The sequence below is a fragment of the Mustela nivalis genome, assembly GCF_964662115.1.
Source record: "Mustela nivalis genome assembly, chromosome: 8".
NCBI lineage: Eukaryota > Metazoa > Chordata > Mammalia > Carnivora > Mustelidae > Mustela > Mustela nivalis.
The window spans coordinates 53,280,250-53,299,964 of NC_139027.1; the positions used below are offsets into that span (position 1 = coordinate 53,280,250).

At 42.0% G+C, this 19,715-nt stretch overlaps 1 protein-coding gene across 19 annotated transcripts in view; it reads left to right on the forward strand.

Annotated features, from left to right (window-relative positions):
- The window catches only part of AAK1 (AP2 associated kinase 1), a 172,568-nt gene that overhangs the window by 144,398 nt on the left and 8,455 nt on the right, over positions 1-19,715 (forward strand). For 4 of the 19 annotated variants that reach the window (XM_082744039.1, XM_082744050.1, XM_082744053.1 and 1 more), the window contains 4 exons: positions 6,413-6,514; positions 7,541-7,642; positions 9,037-9,147; positions 10,779-10,889. The exons of 10 other annotated variants lie outside the window; for them this stretch is intronic. In XM_082744039.1, the coding sequence (XP_082600165.1) occupies positions 6,413-6,514; positions 7,541-7,642; positions 9,037-9,147; positions 10,779-10,889 (426 nt within the window). Of the gene's footprint in view, positions 1-6,412; positions 6,515-7,540; positions 7,643-9,036; positions 9,148-10,778; positions 10,890-11,790; positions 11,996-19,715 lie in introns of those variants that run through there. 5 more of the 19 variants (XM_082744047.1, XM_082744048.1, XM_082744049.1 and 2 more) reach the window with 3 other exon arrangements.

The window sequence follows — 19,715 nt, forward strand, 5'->3', positions numbered from 1 at the left end:
TCATATTTTCAATAAGTTGTGAGAGAAACATAAGAGAAGACTCTGGAATGGACTAATTTCTACCTCTTCCTCTCTTCCCTAGTCCCCAGTGCCACTTGACTTATGCTTGAGAGGAGAGAGGGGTGCTCAAAAGATCATTTTTCCAAGTCCCCTCTTAATTTTTCAAAGTACTAACAATCTTCTCCCTTAGTTTTAAAATTTATTTTTATTTTTTAATTTTTAAGAATATTTTATTAATTTATTTGAGAGACAGAGAGAGTACTAGAGTGGGGTGAGGGGCAGAGGGAGAAGCAGAGCCCTCTGAGAAGGGAGCCCAATGTGGGACTTGATCCCAGAACTCCAGGATCATGACCTGAACTAAAGGCAGACCTGTAACCGACTGAGCCACCCAGCTGCCCTCCTTTATTTTTTTTTAAGAAGATTATATTTATATTTATTTTTATTTTTGAGAGAGAGAGCATAAGCTGGGGTGACGGGCAGAGGGAGAAGCAGACTTCCTGCTGAGTAGCAAGCCTGTTGTAGAACTCCATCCCAGGACCCTGGGGTCATGACCTGGGTCAAAGGCTGACGCGTAACCAGCTGAGCCACCTAAGTGCTCCAGTCCTTTCCTGTAAGTGTACTCTCAGTCTCTAGTGCCCAGGCTAACTCCTTCCACATCCACTTTGCTCCAGGGGTCTGCCTTCTCAGTCCTCTCCCCATGATTTCAGTGTTTTTCCATGCTCCTAACCAGACTCGTTTTTATTTGGGAACCTTAGAGACTTGAGAAAGAACCGAGTCTAGTAACAGGGATATGATAAGAAAATACCACTAACAGGAAAACAGAAGCAGACAATTCTAAAAGAAGAGTTATAAATTTACCATTAAATACAGATTTTGTAAAAGTCCATTATGATGATGAATCCAAGAAGAGCCATTTATGAAACAGTGAGATGCTGCAATGTCTGCCATCCCCTTGGAAAGGGGGAAAACCCCACCACCTCATGCTTGATGAACATCTAAGGCAGCGCGGACCCACTCAGATCCTGCTTGTTTACATTCTTGCCTTTTCTAAAAAATTATTCCAAGAGGCACCAGGGTGGCTCAGTCAGTTGGGCACCTGACTGGGGATTTCTTTCTCTCTGTTAGACCACGCTGCCTCCTCTCACATTTCACGTTATTCAAAGAATTCTGCCTTTCCTGATCTCATAGCAAGACACGTGGGTAAAACCTGAAACTCTGCCCATTCTCACTCTAATCCCAGGCATCTGTGGCCTCATTAGATGTCAACAAATCGTGAAATGCCCAGGGAGAACTTACTTGAGGTTTGGGATCTTAAAAAACACTTCCTGCACATGTTCCTAAATTCACCACCCTCTTCTCGGCACTGCTGGTCCCCATCCACCCCCTTCATGACACATGGTCTCTCAGAGCATCTTTCTGTAACTCTCAGAGAGCAGATAGAATTCCTAACATGAGTCATATCGAGGGCGGCCCATGCTGCACATGGAAGGCCTGCTGGCCGTGATTTAGAAACTCTCAGCCTCCTGTAGCCTTCCTTGTGCAGCCCATTATACCCTATTCTCTGGTTCTTCACTTAAAGTGATCAAAAATGAGCAGAAATAGCTTGGGATGTGACTTCTTCTAAGAGCCTTCACTTTCTAAAGCAACCAAAGCCTTAGTTCAGCCAGAAGACTGAATCTCTAGTATGTAGAAGGTTGGGGTCCTTATCCTAATTAGCTCTCTGGTTTACCTGCTATAAGCTCTCAAGCAGGTGGCTTTGCCTTTCTGGAACTGATTCCTTCATCTGTAATCGAGAAGGCTAATTGAGTAAGATCTGAGGCTCCTCCCAGGGCCAACGTGTCTTTGCTAATTTGGCCGTTGTGTAGGGGGCCATGACTCTGTGAAAACCTGTTCTCCCATGTCGATGAACATAGGCAGACCCTGTAGGCAGCATGTGGAGGAAACTGTGAAGTCAAGTCCGAACTCTACCATGTCCCATCTATGACTTTGGGCAAGTCACACGGTCTCTGTCTCCATTCTTCTCAACTCCATCTGTATTCCCAAACCCAGGTCTTTTTGTGAATAATGGATGAAAATGCTTGACATTGAACTCTACAAAGGGAAGTGATAACCGTAGTTAGAATGGCTGCTGGACACCCACACAGAGTCGCTGAGTCTTCTGTCCTCTCGAAAGCACTAGGTATGGCGGAGTGGGGTTGCACACTCCGTCTGTGCTCTCACTCCTAGTTCTCTGTCTGCTCCTAACCTGTCCCTGCTCCTCCCTCCCACGTGTCAGTATTCGAGGATACTCGAGCAGCAGTGACCATACAGACTAGCTGTGTGAATTGCCTGTTACTTGAGGTTCGGTCAGAAGATAAGCCCCCTAAATTGGGCAACTTACCCCATCCCCACCCTGTCTGTCTCACCACACGCACGCACACACGCACGTATACACAAGAACTTTTTTTTTTAACCCCCTCATGTTACCTTTTTCTAATCGCTAATAAAAATATTCAGTTCTTACTGAAGTACCTGACTTTCTGGTTGACCCCCTCTTCCTCCCCACCTCCCTAATGAAGCAGAGATGTGACATAGGATACGAGAGGAAAATCTGAGAACTGGGGATACAGACACTAAGAAGATACCTTCCCTGTCTTCAGTCCTTTGTAAGGACTGCAAGAGAAGTAAGTGCAGAGTGGTCCAGACGGTTCCCAATGCGGCAGGGAGGATCGGGAAAGGAGCAGAAGAGATGATACTTGAAAGACCAGTACAGAAACGGGGTAGGAGGGGCGCCTGGGTGGCTCAGTGGTTAGGCAGCTGCCTTCGGCTCAGGTCATGATCTCAGGGTCCTGGGATCGAGTCCCGCATTGGGCTCTCTGCTCAGCAGGGAGCCTGCTTCCTCCTCTCTCTCTCTCTCTGCCTGCCTCTCTGCCTACTTGTGATTTCTCTCTGTCAAATAAATAAATAAAATCTTTAAAAAAAAAAAAAAAAGAAAAAAGAAACGGGGTAGGAGGTATGTCCGTTGTACAGTTGAGGAAGTAAGGGCAGAAGTTCGAGGACCCGACCCCATGGTCATAACCTCTCGCTGGAGAGGCTAGAATTCAGACTCTGCATTTGGCTAGCCCAGGCTTTATCATGGAAACAAACTACTGTTTGAAAGATAAGCAGGTACTTTGGGAGTGGTTACTTTCTATCCATTGCTTTGAGATTGTGATTGTGTGAGTGCTAAAAGTGAAAGAAGCAAATAATTACTTTCCTGCACATGAAAGAAGCTTTTTTCAGAGTAAAACAGAAGCTAGTGTTCAGCATAATGAAGAATCAGACTTTTCAAGAAGACCATCTTCTTTTTGCTTGTATGCTAAAAACTGTCACATTTTTAACCATCTTTTCTGCTAATAAGATGTTATGCATGATGCAAGATTAATGCTGATGTGATCACACTTGGATATTCGGTCAGTACTCTGGGGTTTTTCCCCCCCTGCTGTTGAGAAGCTTCTTTTCCTCTCTTCCTTTCTTCAATTTAAATACCAGACGTAAATGAGAGAAAGTTAGCAGATTGTCATTTAACTCAAAGATATCCACATCCAAAGATGGTAAATTGATATCACATATAAAAATCTTTTTCTGCAGTGTGTTACTTGTACCAAAGCAAATTATCTTGCCAAGACATTAAAATCCATGATTTGGTTTCAGTCCCTCAACAAATGCCAATTTTGTCTTTATTTATCTTGATTCCTGATGGCCTAGAAGAATGCAGATTCATTAAAATGTTCTGTACACCTATTTGAACTTTAAGTCACTACCTTTTCTCAGACATTTTTATTTTAGTTTTACCTTAATGGCATGTTATTTCTGTGATAGAAAAAAGAATGTCGGCAGGCTTTAACTGGGAAAGTTAAAGAGTTTATGTGGCCTCAACCTCTTTACAAGTAAAAGGAGGTTGAGCTCTTAATTCCCTTCTTTGTGTAAGATTCTGTGATTCTGGATTTTGTTTCAAGTAATGCTCTCTACCTTTAATAAGTTGAAGATAAATAGAGACTTGTTGATGGATCAAGGCTGAAAAAATCATGAAGAAATCTTAATGTGTGCACTTACCATACAGTAAGTTATCGGGTATGACAAATCTGGCGGCTTCTTCTGTCCTTTTGTTTCCCAGCCAGAAAACATCAGAAGTAATCCCTCTTCAGGTTTAAGTGCATTTCATGAGATTTGACCATAGAATGATAAGTGTACCAGCTTGTCACAGGCTCTCAGTTGGCAGACAATAAATGATTGTTGAAGTTAACTTAGACATATTTTGATTCACTTGCTGAGTTACACAGCATTTCTAAATGCAAGTCCAAAAATTTTTTTTCGAAACTAAGCCCAGGAAGGGATATGAATGCATAAAGACTTACTGCATATGTTTATGGCAGCTTTATTTTAATAGCTAAAAACTAGAAACAACCAAATGTCTTATCAACTGGTGAATGATTCAACAAAATGTGGTACATTCATACACTGAAACACTACACAGCAATAAAACTGAACAAACTTTGCAGCAATGTCCACAATTGCCAAACTGTGGAAAGAGCCAGGATAGCCTTCAACAGACGAATGGATAAAGAAGATGTGGTCCATATACACAGTGGAGTATTACACAGCCATCAGAAAGGATGACTACCTAACTTTTGCATCAACATGGATGGGACTGGAGGAGATTATGCTAAGTGAAAGAAATCAAGCAGAGAAAGTCAATTATCGTATGGTTTAACTTACTTGTGGAGCATAAGGAATAATAGCATGGAGAACATTAGGAGAAGAAAAGGAAAAGTGAAGGGGGAATCAGAGGGAGAGATGATATATGAGAGGGACTGTGGACTCCAAAAAACAGAGGATTTTAGACGGGAGGGGGATGGGGGAATGGGTGAGCCTGGTGATGGGTATTAAGGAGGGCACAGATTGCATGGAGCACTGGGTGTTACAAGTAAACGATGAATGTTGGAACACTACATCCAAAACTAATGTATTATGTGGTAACTAACATAACACAATAAAAAACAAAACAAAAACAACAACAAAACAAACACTACTATGCCATGACAGGTAAGGATCTCAAAAGCATTATGTTAAATGAAAGACATCAGGGGTGCCTTGGTGGCTCAGTGGGTTAAAGCCTCTGCCTTCGGCTCAGGTCATGATCCCAGGGTCCTGGGATGGAGCCCTTCATCAGGCTCTCTGCTCATCAAGGAGCCTGCTTCCCCACTCTCTCTCTGCCTGCCTCCCTGCCTACTTGTGATCTTTGTCTGTTAAATAAATAAATAAAATCTTAAAAAAAAATGAAAGACATCAGACAGAAGAGAGTACCTACTGTATGGTTCCCTTTATAGGAAATTCTAGAAAAGGCAAAACTATAGGGACAGAAAGTAGATCAGTTGTTGCCAAGGTCTGGGGGTAGCAGGATGGCACTGACTAGAATAGGTATGAGGGTAATTTTGGTGATAATGGAGATGTGCCACATCATTTCAGTGGTGCTTACATGAATGTGTGCATTTATCAAAACTCAGCAAATTGTACACTTGAAATTGGTGGCTTTTATTCAGTGTACATTGTACCTCAAATTTTTTTCAACTTTTTATTTTAATTCCAGTTAGTTAACATACAGTCTAATATTAGTTTCAGGTGTAGAATTTAGGGATTACTCACTTATACACAACACCCAGTGTTCATCACAGCACATGTCCTCTTTAATACCCAACACACATTTTGCCCTTCCCCCTCCCCTCCTTCTCCCTTCTAGCGATCTCCCAAGTTCATTCTGGATAGTTAAGAGTCTGTTTTATGGTCTGCCTCTTTCTCTTTTTTCCCCCCATGTTCATCTGTTTTGTATCTTAAATTCCACGTGAGTGAACTCCTATGGTATTTCTCTTTCTCTGACTGACTTATTTCATTTAGCATGATACCCTCTAGGTCCATCCATGGTGTTGCAAATAGCAAGATTTCATTCTTTTTGATGGCTGAGTAATATTTTATTGTATACATATGTATGGACCACATCTTCTTTATCCATTCATCAGTTGATGGACATTTAGGCTCTTTCCATAGTTTGGCTGTTGCTGCTATAAAAGGTGCATGTATCCCTTTAAATCGGTATTGTTGTGTCCTTTGGGTAAATACTTATACCTCAGATTTTAAGACAAACAAACTTAGGGCAGTATCTTGAATGACTTACAATGTGATTACTTCACCTGGGGAAATCATCACTTTTAAATTTTGAACTTTGGAAGCTTATTTTTAATTAATATAGTAAAAGATACTAACCGGCTTTGTTTTTATGATGAATGGGTACAAAAGTTTGACCCCAAATGTGTTTGTATAGAAAATGGTAAATGATCAACTTGCTTTAATATCTCACTGCATTTTTGCTTTCTCTTTGCCTCTCTGCCCAACCTAGAAAAACTAATTGAGGGACTCAAATCTCCTGATACTTCTCTCCTGCTCCCTGACCTCTTGCCTATGACAGACCCTTTTGGTAGCACTTCCGATGCTGTAATTGGTAAAGTCGTTGTCTCTGTTTCTTCAGTCCTGCATGATATATGTGTCTGTTTCAAGAACGATCACTAACTGGTTAGCAGATCCCCAGGGGATAGCCCTTCTGAGGAGTGGAAAGTGCCACAAAGCCTCCTTTAGTCTATTTTGCTGTCATCCCAAAGGAAGAGTTTTCTCTGCCTTCCTGGGACACCACAGTTACGTTTGCTTTGCCTGAGATGTCTAGAGGGACTTGTTTTTGAATGAGGAGGAATGGAAAAAATTCACCGTTAGTTACAAAAGCTTCGTGAAGGAAGTTGGTTTCGCCCTGGGACCTTACCTTTAGCAGATTCTTCTTTAGAAGGCCTGTATGTGCCACGTTTCTGTAACAGGCAGCACTAGCCCAGCGGTAACAGGAAACACTTGCCCAGTGGTGAAGCCCCACGAGTACAATCCAGGCAAGGGGCTTGGTCCGCTCAGTCTGCTGTTGCCCTGTGCTCCTACAGCAGGGCAGGCGAGACGTACAAGATGTCAAGGTCCCTGTACTCTGGGGTCCATAGTCCTCAAACTCAGAAAGGCCATGAGCCAAGAGAGAGAGGAGGCCTCCAGCTGCGGGATGTCAGACAGCGTGAAAGACCTCCCCGCTACAGCAGGGAGTGGGATTTGAGATGGACTTGTGGCCTTTGCAAGGCACAGAGGACGTCTGTCCCCAGGTTCATCCCTTAAGAAAAGCAAAATTACCATAAGATATTATGGTGCCTTTCAGCCCGTGTCTTCTGACACGGAAGAAATCTGCTAGGTGGCCCATGTTCTACATTTATCTGTAAAAACCAAGACTCACTAGGACTCATCAGAGCAGTTAACCCTGCGCATGCATGCTCAATCAGGGAAGCCCAGACAGCAGACAGACAGTAACTTCTTGGGCTGCCCATCTTGCCCGAGACTGGCACTTGAGAGCCCCGTAGAAGAAAGCCTCCACAGAATTGTCTAAAGAACCTTTTGACTCCTCTTCCCTTACCCTCTGTTCTCCTTTCTTAATGCTCTGTTACAAAAGAAAAGGCCGATGTTGCTGTTGAGAGTCTCATACCAGGACTGGAGCCCCCAGTGCCCCAGCGCCTTCCATCTCAGACGGAATCTGTGGCCTCGAACCGCACAGGTCAGTCCGGTCTCTCTGCAGCTGCGGGGACCGTTCACTGTGGTGGCCCTCGCGGTCAGCCTTTCCACCTGCAGCAGGTGACCCTCTTCTTTTGCAGCCTAGTCAGTTGCCCCTAGAATGATCAGATGCCCCTAGAATGGGGGTACAGCCCTAGCTTCTAGAAGTTGAGTGATACCATTCCAAGCCGAAGAGCAGAGTATTTTTGGAGCCATGTTCTCTGTAGAGTGGTCCTTGGACTTTCTCTGGTTACGGTATTTCCTTATTTAAGATTCTTTTCACTGGTGTCAGGTTTCCTGCACCCCCTTGCCTAAAAAGTTCTGCTGAGCTGCAGGGATGACTGGACTCCTCCAAGGTTTCTGAGCCACTTTCCAGTGAGTGGTGTCAGTAACTTCGTGGAGCTCACCCTCTGGATGTGGACGTTCTATTCCCAGCCCAGTGTTTTTAGCTTATATGGATGGTTTGCTGTTAAATTGTAGGCAGAGTTGAAATCTTCCCTGGTCCGGCATTGTTTTTACCCTAATTTCAAACTTCTCTCTTAATAGAATCCTTTACTGTCCATAAATCCAGAGTTGATAGCCTGCATTTTTATCGAGCCCATAGAGTTACCTTGGTAAAAGTGTCTGATTTCCTACCTTGGGACAGAAAACAATTGGAAGTCTGGGAACTATGAAAATAAACTCAAGGGAGTGGGGGAGATGAGCAAAGAAGGCGAGATGGTTCCTTTGCCTCTTGCTTAGTTGACCTGTCCAAAACTTCCCCCAGAGAACAATTTGTATGTTAAAATGTTTGAGCTCTGCATTTTGCCTTCTCTCTGTTCCTTACCTAAAAGTAAAATCATATATTCAGAGAAGCAATTCAAATTGAAAGAATACTGTTAAGAAGCAAGATTACTTTATTTTGAATGGAGATCTGGTTGAGGTTTAGAAAATGCTGTTTAACGTGTCATATTCTGCTGATGATAAGCCAGGGACAACCCCCTCCAAGTCAGCTTCAATACCTCACCCTGTCGTACCTTTTCCCCCGATTGTTTAGGGAAAGTTTAAATGAAACTCTTTAGTGGCAAAGTCCTTTTTCCCCCAAGTGGCATTTGCTGAGAACTGAGTTGCTGAAGGGTTCTTGGCATCCAGATCACATATTTGCTGACCCAGCAACCTCTGAGCAAAGAATTATGCCATATTTGATGTTGTTGATGTTAAGAGGAATCTAGAAGTACATGTTTCTATCAATGAAAATGCTGGGGGCTTAACATGTTACTTGTGGTTTTCTTTCTCCCGCCTTGGCTTGTACGTATGACATGTAAATGCAGTAACTTCAAGCCTAAACTCTAATCTCATGATATTGTGTGTGCCATTTAATGCCATCACTGACCTGCGATGCTGTCAATCTGGACTCAGATTCTCTCACCGGGGAAGATTCCCTGATTGATGGCTCCCTGCTTTCTAACCCTACTACTGACCTTCTGGAAGAGTTTGCCCCCATAGCGATCTCTGCTCCAGCCCATAAAGGTAAAATGCTTTCCTGTCCTTGGGCTCTCATGTGTCCTTCAAGGAAAACTGAATGAGTCCTGAGAATTTTCCTTACCGAAAGTCTTTGCCAGTGAAGTGGTCTCACCCCCTCCTTCATGTAGGAAACCCGAGTTTGTACTTAGCCTCTCTGTTAAAATCCCTCTCGGGAAGAGTGCCTCATAAGGCTTAGACAATGGATTGGTGGAGCCATTGCTTTCCGGCTGTCATGGGGACAGCATATAGTCCCTGTTCTCCGTGAAAGGCAGAGCTCTGTGCCTTCGCATTCAGCACAAGTAGATGGTTCAGTTGACTGTCCACTGACTGACTGTTGTCATTAATACGCTTGTTAGCCTTAGAACCTTAAAATTGTTCGTTAAATCTGATTTCAAGTTTTTGGGTAGTGATTGCTTAATAAAGCAGCAGGCATAAGTCCTCAAAAGTCAGTCTTCAAAGACTGAACTTATTAGCAAAGGTTTAAATTTTGAGTCATGACTGATTATTGGATTTCTCTTTCTCATCTGCCATTTTCATTTCTTAGTCCTGGGTTGATACCAGTTTGAAAGGCTGCTGGACAGAAGTAGCTTGAAATGAGTTCCCTTCAGTGAGCTGTTTATAAAAGTGACAGGCACGGGATGCAGGCGTTCACTAAACTTCTTTCTCTACTGGGGGTAGTGAAGTTGGTTTTCTGGAAGGAGCAAATGTATGGAAAAGGAACAATGTAAGTTTATTCTGAAAGAAATTCGAGAAGGAAGCCTCCCCAAGAAGTCTGAAAATAATTAGTTTATGGTTTACGGCGGTAATAGCTGAGTTTTTGTTTTTACCCTTGATGGCATTAAAATGATTATGTTTTTATAGAGTGTGTGTTTAACCAATTATGTCTGGCACAGGAGTATGTCAGCAGCGATATGTAATTACAGAGAAACATAACTTGCAAAATAGATGCTCAGCTAGCACTTGCCCGTAGGGTAATCTTAGAATGGAGGAGAATATTCTAACAAACTTACACTTGAAATCCCAGGGCATGTGATCCCGGGCCCCAGCGTTCCCTGAGGCATCAGAGTTGATGGAAAGTCACAGGGCAGCAAGTCCTTTCAGAAGTATTTTATTTGCCTTGTATACAGCAGTTGCTTCTTTTTTTTTTTTTTTTTTAACTTAAAATTCAATTAATTAACATATAGTGTAGGTAGCAGTTGCTTCTTCAAGAGCTACTAATTACCTACCCCCTGCCCTGGCTTTGAGTTTCTTGAGTATTGTTTGTTAGTCAGGCCTCTGTTTGCTTAATAAGGAAGGTAAATGACTAATTGCTGGGCCTTTGTGAATTACTGGCACTGAAGAGATCCCTCACACTAACTACAATGAGTGGTTTTAAAACGGTAGTGGAGAATTCATCCTCTAACCCTTCTCCCTGACCATTTATGAAAGTCTGAACATGGCCAGCTTGAAACCATTTTTTTTCTGTTTTCCTATTTTCCAGTTTTGCTACTTTTATTTCAAGTCATGAAAATAAGCATTTTCACCTTCAAAAACAACAGCAATTGTATAGTTGGGGAACTTGGTGCCCTTACATGTTCTCTCATTTGCTAATCTCTACCTCTGTTGTTTCTGCTTGTGTACTTGCATTCTGTATTAAGCTGCAGAAGATAGTAATCTCATCTCAGGTTTTGATGTCCCTGAGGGCTCGGACAAGGTGGCAGAAGATGAGTTTGACCCTATTCCTGTATTGATAACCAAAAACCCACAAGGTAAGAAAGAGAGGATGTGGAAAAGAGAAGAGCTGGACATCACAGCTCACTACAAAATAGTAATGTAATCTCCAAGAGGGGAAAAAAGCGCCCGCACTTAACAAAGGAAACTGGGATAATGGCAGGTTGTGAGGCTGAAGCAGCATAAGATAGAGATACAGGGATAGGCAGAGATACAGTTATCTTAAACCTTGGCCACGGTATTTCGTTAGAAGGAATGTATTTAATACTTTGACCAAAATCTGGTTTTTACAAAGTTATCAAGAGAAAAATAAAGTGGAAACTTAGTGAAAACCAGAAGGCATATATTTTTTAAAAAGCATGGAACATTTCTTGAGCATGATTAGAATAATCTGTAATAAATATTCTTCCCAAAGAGATGAAAGATGCTGCTTAGATACCATTTGCATCTTTTGGACATTCGTGAAGCATCCTTTATCCTCTCTGATGGGTTAAAATCATTTCAATGTGCCATGAGACCCTGAATGGCCATGGGACCATCTATATATTTCTTAAAGCCCATTTCTATTGCAGTGGTCTTAGTAACTAATTTCTCCCCAAAGCAAAAACTGTGGATTTTTACTTTGTCAGGGAGATGATTTGATGTTATCAGGAAGTTAGGGTCCAGCCAGCAGTTCTCAGGCAGAATGTCTATTCATTTGAAAATAGCATCCTCTTTGCAAGGTGTTCTGCCTCTCGTATGGTATGCCTGGAGTTTTGGTGGGAGGTGGTGGATACCTAGCTTGTATGTTTAAAAATCAACATGTAAGAGTTTGCAAATGTAAACTGTTGCTTCTCTAGGGTTTGGTTTGGTTTGGTTTGGTTTCTCCTTTGCTTGCTCTGCACATCTAAACCCTAACCCTCTGTGTTTTGTACTGAATTCCTATCTCTCCACTTCCAGGTGGGCACTCTAGAAACAGCAGTGGGAGCTCTGAGTCCAGTCTTCCCAACCTAGCCAGGTCTTTACTGTTGGTGGATCAGCTCATAGACCTGTAGCCGGGACCCAGTAGCAGAGGCAATTCTGTAACCTTCACACCGTAATACACGTTTTCATTACGGAGTTATAAGAAAAAAGGATTTTTTAAAAAATCTACGAATAAAGGGCCCTCTAGCCCTTATCTCCTACCCCTTGCCTTCTCCTGTAGAAACGATAAGGAAAGAAAATCACTTTGGCCCTCCAGATATTCCTTGGCCAGTTCCTCCTGTTAGTTTGCTGTGTTTTCTCATTACCCTTCTTCAATAGCATTATCTTAAATCAAGCGCTAGATGCCATGAGCTTCTCTGCTGGAATCAACTCCACCCAAAGCTTAACTGTAACTGAAACTAGTGAATTGACACCCTTGTCTCATTCTTGCTAGGAATGGCCTCCCAAACCAATCCTCCCAGCCCCTGTCTCCTTTGGCCAGATGCTGATGAATGTGTTTCTCTGTTTTTGCTTTTTACGCTGCTGCATTATATCATGAGAACCTGGCTGCTTCAGTTGGTCTTGACTCTGGGCAGTAGCCTGGAGATGGGTGTGTGACTTAAGAGAGAGTAAAACTGACTGACGGATGGGATGTGTTTGAAAAGAGCAATTGAGCCCAGCTCTAGCCCACCAGCTCCGACCTTGTTTGATCGTAGACTTAGTCAGGGGATTTTACACCCCATGCAACCTGCCCAGCATTCATCCAGCATTCTGGCTTCCATTGAACCGTGATTTCTCAGATCTGGAGACGTGACTGCAAGTACTTGAGATCCTTGGATAAAATGTGTACGTTATATAAAACCCAAGTATTGCCATTCCTTTTCATGTTAACTGTCCCGAGCCGGGATCTCAGAATTAGACCAAAATGAGACAATGGTGGTAATATGATACCTTTTATTAGAAGACTTTTCACTGGGGGGTGGATGGGGGAGGGGAAGGAATTGTAGCAGAAACAGATGTATTTTTCTTGTGATTTTTATTTTGAATCAAATATTGTAAATTGTGTATAAATGAAGACGCTGAATAGTTCTGTTTCCACTTGGCGTTTCAAGTCTGATATCAGGTGTCTGTACAGGGTTTTGATCTCTTTCCCTTGTATAACTACACAGCAATCCTACAGTGTAACATATGGAATCATTTTGAGTAGACTTGTGTGTTGCTATAAGCTTTCAGCAGGTCCTCTGTCTTTGTAGAATAAGCATGTTGTTTATTTTCAGATAATCAGAAATAAGTGTGCTGACAAGGTAGGCACAATTTGATTCTGGCTACTTACCTTTCTTTCTCTCTGATGTTTGAATCGAAGGATGCAGCCAGTGAAATATGTCCAGTTGGTTTTCCTTGGCTTCCTAGATTAAAAAGCAAAACAAAGCGTAGTTCCTCACTAACCTTAGAATATTGTTCATAAAATGAATAAAGGACCCTGCACTGACATGACAACATGCCTCATGGTCACCCTCTGTATATGTCCTTACTCGTTGGAGTGTCTTTTTTTTTTCTCCCATAGAAAGCAATTTTATAAAATTGCCCTTTAGAAATGAGGTGGGCACGGAGAAGCCGGTTGTGGTTCTCTTCCTTGAGTGCCACTTTCCATGATCAGAAGGGGAAACTCTTAATTGATCAGATTTGTACAAATAAAATTCCACGCTCATTTGTTTGTTTCTCTATCTAGTACTTTTGTTCCTTTTTCCACACGTGCACTTTAAGGGGGGTGGGGAAGAAAGTTGAGCAGGCAACAACAGCCTACAAAACACGGCACTTTGGAGGTCAAGCTTTGACCCCAGAAATGTGAGAACAGCCTTTGAAAGGCATCAGAGGAAAAGTCTGAATCTTTCAGTCTTCCTTCTGACTTTAAATACTTCCTGTGCCAGCTGAAACTAGATGAGCTAAGTAAAACCCTCTATTAGGATAATGGATCATTTCCAAAATTGAGGGAGGCACAACCTTCCTGCTGAAGATAAAAAAAGATGTCCTTGAAGAGCTCTCCATGATTGGACAGCAGTGAAAATGGGACTCGGTTTGCCCCTTTATGGACAGGAATATTACTGAAGATCGAAACTGTATTCTTTTTCCTGGACATAGAAAGAATGTATAAACTAACGAAGGAAATGTTTATTTTTAAATAAGAACAATGTTTTATGCCTATATTTTCCAATTTGATTTTTGTTCACACATATACATGTTAGAAATATAATGGAACATCTAGTTTCTCGATTTAATTGAAGAAGTGAAGAGTACAGTTTAGAAATTTGGTATCTCTAAATTATTCCTTTCTTGTATTACCCATAATCACATTGAGAGGTATTCCCTAGTCATCTGGCTCATGAAAGCTTAATGGAGACTGTTAATGAAAATGAACAGACTAGACTGGATGGAGGAAGTCTGAGGGAAATAATGACATGAAATCATCTTGGGTTTATTCTTTAGGAATAGGACCCCAAAGGGGAGAACTATTTTTCTGTTAAGTTAGGAGTCCATGTGAGTGACTCGGTAAATTGGGACCTCCGTTAGTTTATAGCTTCATCCCTGAGCTAAAAGGGTTTATTGATAGGACACTAGAGACACGACAGCGTCTGATAATTGGGAGACACACGAAACTCTAGACTGAGCCACAAGCGAGTTAAGAGAGACCAACCTATAGTCCGTCCACTTCATCTCACAGGTGTGGGATGTAAGGCTGAACTGTGGGAGAAGAGGCCTGGGCAGGACAGGCCCCCTGGGATCACTCCCTGACCTTTGCCAGTTACCGGCCAAGTAGCTGTCAGCAGGTGCTCCAGTTCTAAGAGCGGTCGTTCCTTAGGTATATGGTGATGAGTTTGGACTGGATGTCTTTAAGTTTATGGAGTTCTAGCATTCTACCTACATATTATGATGCTTGGGAAGGACTATGAAGGATCTGTATAATCCTGATGTTCTTAAGTTCCCTTCTGTAGTTCTTAGTGTTACTGGAGCAGCATTTACATTTTAGAGAATTATAATAGCTCTTTACTACTGGAGTGGCGCTTCCTTGGTTATCCGAATAGAAGCCTACATTATTGGACAGTTTGGGACATAGATTTTTTCTTTTTTAAGTATCTAAGTATCATTTTGTTTTGTTTTTTAATGGCCCTACCTATTCCAACAAAACAGTATCAGAAGACTACAATTCTTTAAAAATATATAATCAGTGATTTGGCACTTAAAAATGGGCAGATACTATAAGCATATGTTTCTGATTTGCTTTAATCCAACTGTGCAAGAGTGGTAACTATACCAGAACACATCACAAGTTTTTTTTTCCCCCCTTACAGCATTCAAATAACTAGATCACCAAATTTAAGTCCCTATATTTGTAAAAACACAGGACTCAGAGGAGATAAGGTTTAAATGGACAGTCTTAGCTACAGTCATAATTAATGATTTCTTTAGCAGACCTGTCAGAATTTTGGCCGCTCAGTGAGTGTTGTTCCCCTCAAAGGCATCTGGTTTTACTTGGGAAGCTAATACTACTCTAACGGTGTTGGCTTCATTTAAGTTAATTCTGAAACCACCCCCATCCTTAGAAACACTGTCAAGGACAGTAATAAGGTATAAGAAAATCCATTGAATTACTATCTAATTAGTATTGCTTTTAGCAGCCAGAAGTATGTTCTCTGTCTTATTAATCTTTTCCCATAACTCTTGATTCTGGGTCACATTTAGCTGTTTCCAAAAAGCAAAATCACTCCCCGCCATGAAACATGGTTACTATTGAGGACAGTAAAAAGAATAATCCACAGAAAATTCCCAGAGAGGACCTTATAGTGGAAAGTGACAACAATCAGTCTTAATTTCCTTAATATTCTGAATAAGGGAACTGCCATAATTTCACCTGTCTTTAGTGGTTTAGAAAATGGAAAGATGCAGATTTTAAAATAACCTCTAAAAGAGGTTGTCACTTTGTTCAGTGTCATTTGATATCGAACTTGGCTCTTCCTGTATTAGAATTATAGAACTTGGATTGCTAATAATTACAGGGGAACATACTCAAGAAAAGAACCTGTTTTTCTCAAGGTGAAATTTTAGTTTTGCTTATAATACTTTTCTTTCCTGCTGTCCTGGCAGGTAATTGATCATTTTGATGTGAACTAACACAGTTTTCTCCAGGTCAGGAACAGTCTGCCTTCAGCAATTTTAGAGGAAGGAGGAGACCTTTGGGATTGACCTCAGCCCAGAAGTGTGGAGGGATCTGAGTTCAGCTGCATAAATTCATACTGTAGATACCTTGGGCCAAAGTCAAGTCTCCCATGATGATGTTTGTCTAAATGTCCAGAAGTCTTTAACTTTCTCTGGCTGTAACATTATCAGGATCATGTAGCCACTAACTTAGAGTTTGGGGACAAAAAAAATGACAAGATTGCCCAAAGTACAAAATTAAGCAAATTAGAGGCTGCCAGCCAGAACAGAGAAACTATCAGAGGGATATTTAAAATGAAATCTTTACTGAAACCCTCCAGATTATACAAAGCTATCTTTTATTCTCTCTAGAGACTATAATTTTACCAACACAATGTTAGTCTTTTCATTTTCCACCCTAGTCATATTCCTGAAGTTGGATGTACTTGGGTTTCTTGAGTCAAAATGAATCCCAGATGGCCTCCCTTTCAGATAATCTGTAACAAGATATTTCTTTGTTTATCCTGGGTTTCCTTTCACTAAGGTGGAGGAGGGAGGTTCTTTGGGTAATGCTGACTTAGGCAGAGTTACCAAACGGTGGCAGTTGCTTGAATGGTTGCTTGAACGGAAGACACTTTCCGGGTCCCCAGTTGGATGTAGTGTCCTGACTTTCCTCTCTTTCCTGTGAGTATTCCCTCCCCCTACTGCACATCGCCTCATCACGTGGATGCGTACTTACCACAGGTCTTTACCATGTCCTCCCCAAGAAGACAGAGCAAACAGAGGTACGCGAAGCTCCCTTCTACAGTAAAAGTATGAAATTTAAACATTGCTACGCAAGTATTGTGTTTTAAAAAACAGTCTGTAAACAATTTATTATGTAAACATACAGGGGAATAAAGACTTATCTGTTCAAACAGGAGCCTGATGTTCACAGATGTAAATAACTTACAGTAACTGCCGCTTTCCTGATCTGAAAACGCACTTGTGCGAAAAGGACTTGAACCCATTGTTGAGTGACTTACTGAGTGTGGCTACTGAGGTTTCCCCTCGCTGTCAGAGAGAAAAAAAACCCTGTGAGCCTGTATTTGGTGTGACTAGATTCGGGGTTGCAAATTGAGCACAGATTTGCAGCTGCCCTCCTCTAATTTGATCCTTCATATACCCAGGCCAGTTTAATTGAACGTTTGATGCTGGCAACAGCAGTCTGATGCCCAGGGAGAAATCTCTCTAATTGCTCCATTGCCTTGAGAGGCGCAGCGTCACTGGCCCGCATTGGCTCCTACCAAATCCCTGTTCCCCAGTCCTGGGCTTTAATAACCACTGCATAGCATAGGGTAGAACCAAATCCTTAATTTTATCATCTAAGCTGAAGGTCATGGCAATTATTAATTTGATGTCCATCTCTTAATTCCCTGATTCGGCTCCGAGAGTGTGAATTTCAATTGGTGCTGCATTTCTGACATTCTTGAAAAGGGACAGTTTGCTTTCTATTTGCCAGATATATGTGAAGGTTTCTCAGTACTCCCAAGTCTTCATTTTCAGTTTGGGGCAAGAAGTAGGTCTTCGATACTGCTTGTAACTGTTATTTCAGTTTACAGTATGGGGGAAAGTAAAATTCTGGCTGTGCAAGATATATTGCAGTAAAGAATATCCAGCCTGGAATTTAAGTCTTCAGATTCTGATTTTTTAAAAAAATTTTATTTATTTATTTGACAGACAGAGATCATAGGTAGGCAGAGAGGCAGGCAGAGAGAGAAGAAGAAGCAGGCACCCTGCTGAGCAGAGAGCCCGATGTGGGGCTCGATCCCAGGACCCTGGGATCATGACCTGAGCTGAAGGCAGAGGCTTTAACCCACTGAGCCACCCAGGCACCCAGATTCTGATTTTTTTGAAAGCGCTCTGATGACCCCTTCACTATGTCCATCAGATAAAATCCCCAGAGTAGACGCACCCCGAATCACTCAGCACTTAGGATTGCTTTGAAAGTTAACAGGCTGTTAGTGAACAGGTCATCCAAGAGTTTTGGGGACCCCTTTCCTGCTCTGTCAAGCACATGAACTCTGACTGAATCTGCATGAATTTGGAGCCTTGAAATAGACTCTTAGAACTCCTAAAAAAGTGTGCAGACCCTTAATCTTGCACACAGTCCTCCATGTCAGAAAGAAAAAGAAGGGTGTCCTGCCTTCTTGTTTAGTTTAATGCGCTAAACCAGAATGAAAAGAGACCTAACCCAGTTTGAGGGGATTAGAACCAAATGCCCTACTTGAGGCTTCATGATAAGAAAGACCCTTGTGCAGCCTGTGAAACCAGGGCCTGGATTGCAGGCCTCTGCTCCTCAGGAACAACTAGCTGGCTTCACTGAGCTGTGTGGTCCTGGGGCATCTGCTGTGCGTGCTGTTGGTTGCCAGAGGAATGGGGCCAAGACATGGGTTTAAAGTAGTGCAAATCCTTCTTTGCTAGTAGTCAGACTGTTTCAAACACATTTACCTGATAGGGTAAGGCCATTTTCATATACAAGGATTGTTCACTTTGAAAATACATGCTTTCCTTATAAGAACATACATACTCGTATTCCAAAAAAGACCTCTAATTGCCAACAAGATTTAATGTCCATCTTCTGCTTGTAAGTTATTTAGGATCTCTCCTTGACCCCTTTGTGTCTTGTGCTGAGGGTGTATGGATGTCTGTGTTTCTTCCAAACCCACTGGCATTCTTGCCCAGCTTGGGAGAGCAGCAAAGAGTGGTTGCTCTCTGCTGTAGTCACAGTACACCTTCTCAAAAAAGAGGAAAGAGGTTAAGAGACTTGGCCTTCTCAGGAAAATCATTTAAATGTAGTTTTCTAACCCTTAGGAGGCAGATTCATGCTGAAAAATAGAAACAGGTCTGGCCTTGTTTTGAAGAACAGGAAACAAGTTTCCCCTTCAAACTCAATGTCACAGGGTTTTTGTGACTGGGCTTGTGAGGTTTTGAAAGTTCTCGAAATTTTAGGTATGGTTTTCCTGTTATCATCAGGGTCCCAGAATATGCTAATTTGGCAGGTTTCCAGTTGTCCAAGAACCCACTTTTTAAGTAATTTAGATAGGGTAAGCACATTCTTCTGGCCTGTCCAGCTCTGGATATGGTCCCCTCCACTTGGTACCTGATAGTTCTCAAAATGTAACCCAACATTGCAGGCATCCAGAGTGCCCCCGATTCTGTAGGCAGCTGCTTTTTGGCATTCTCTGCACACAAACAGATCAGGCTGAATTCAAAAGCACTGACTCCAGTCAAACTAGTGTCCGGTTTTCATTATTGATCAGTATGGTGCCAGAATTGGTCATTGGCTTAACTAAATTTACCATGTTTCCCCTAAAAGATATTTTGCACTCCCACAGAACCAGCTAGATAATGACAGCCCTGGGGGTAGTTTTGGCAGATGAGAAATTGTGACTTAGTTTGGCAACTGAAAACTTTGTCTAGCTGAGTCTGTGTTAGAATGTGGTTCAAGGAGTCTTGCGGGAGGGGAGCTTCCATGCCCCTTTGCTTGGCAAATCTTATTTTGGAAAACCTCTTTGCCCCTTTTCATTTGAATTTCCTCCCAGAAATCACCACCTAAGAATCACAGTGGCAGAACTAATATTATACTGGCCTGAGAGCTTAGGATTATGTCTCTCCACATATACTGCAAGAGAGAAGATGTTCCATTTGCTTCCTAACAGCTGACTAACGCTTTCCTATCGCCACGTGGG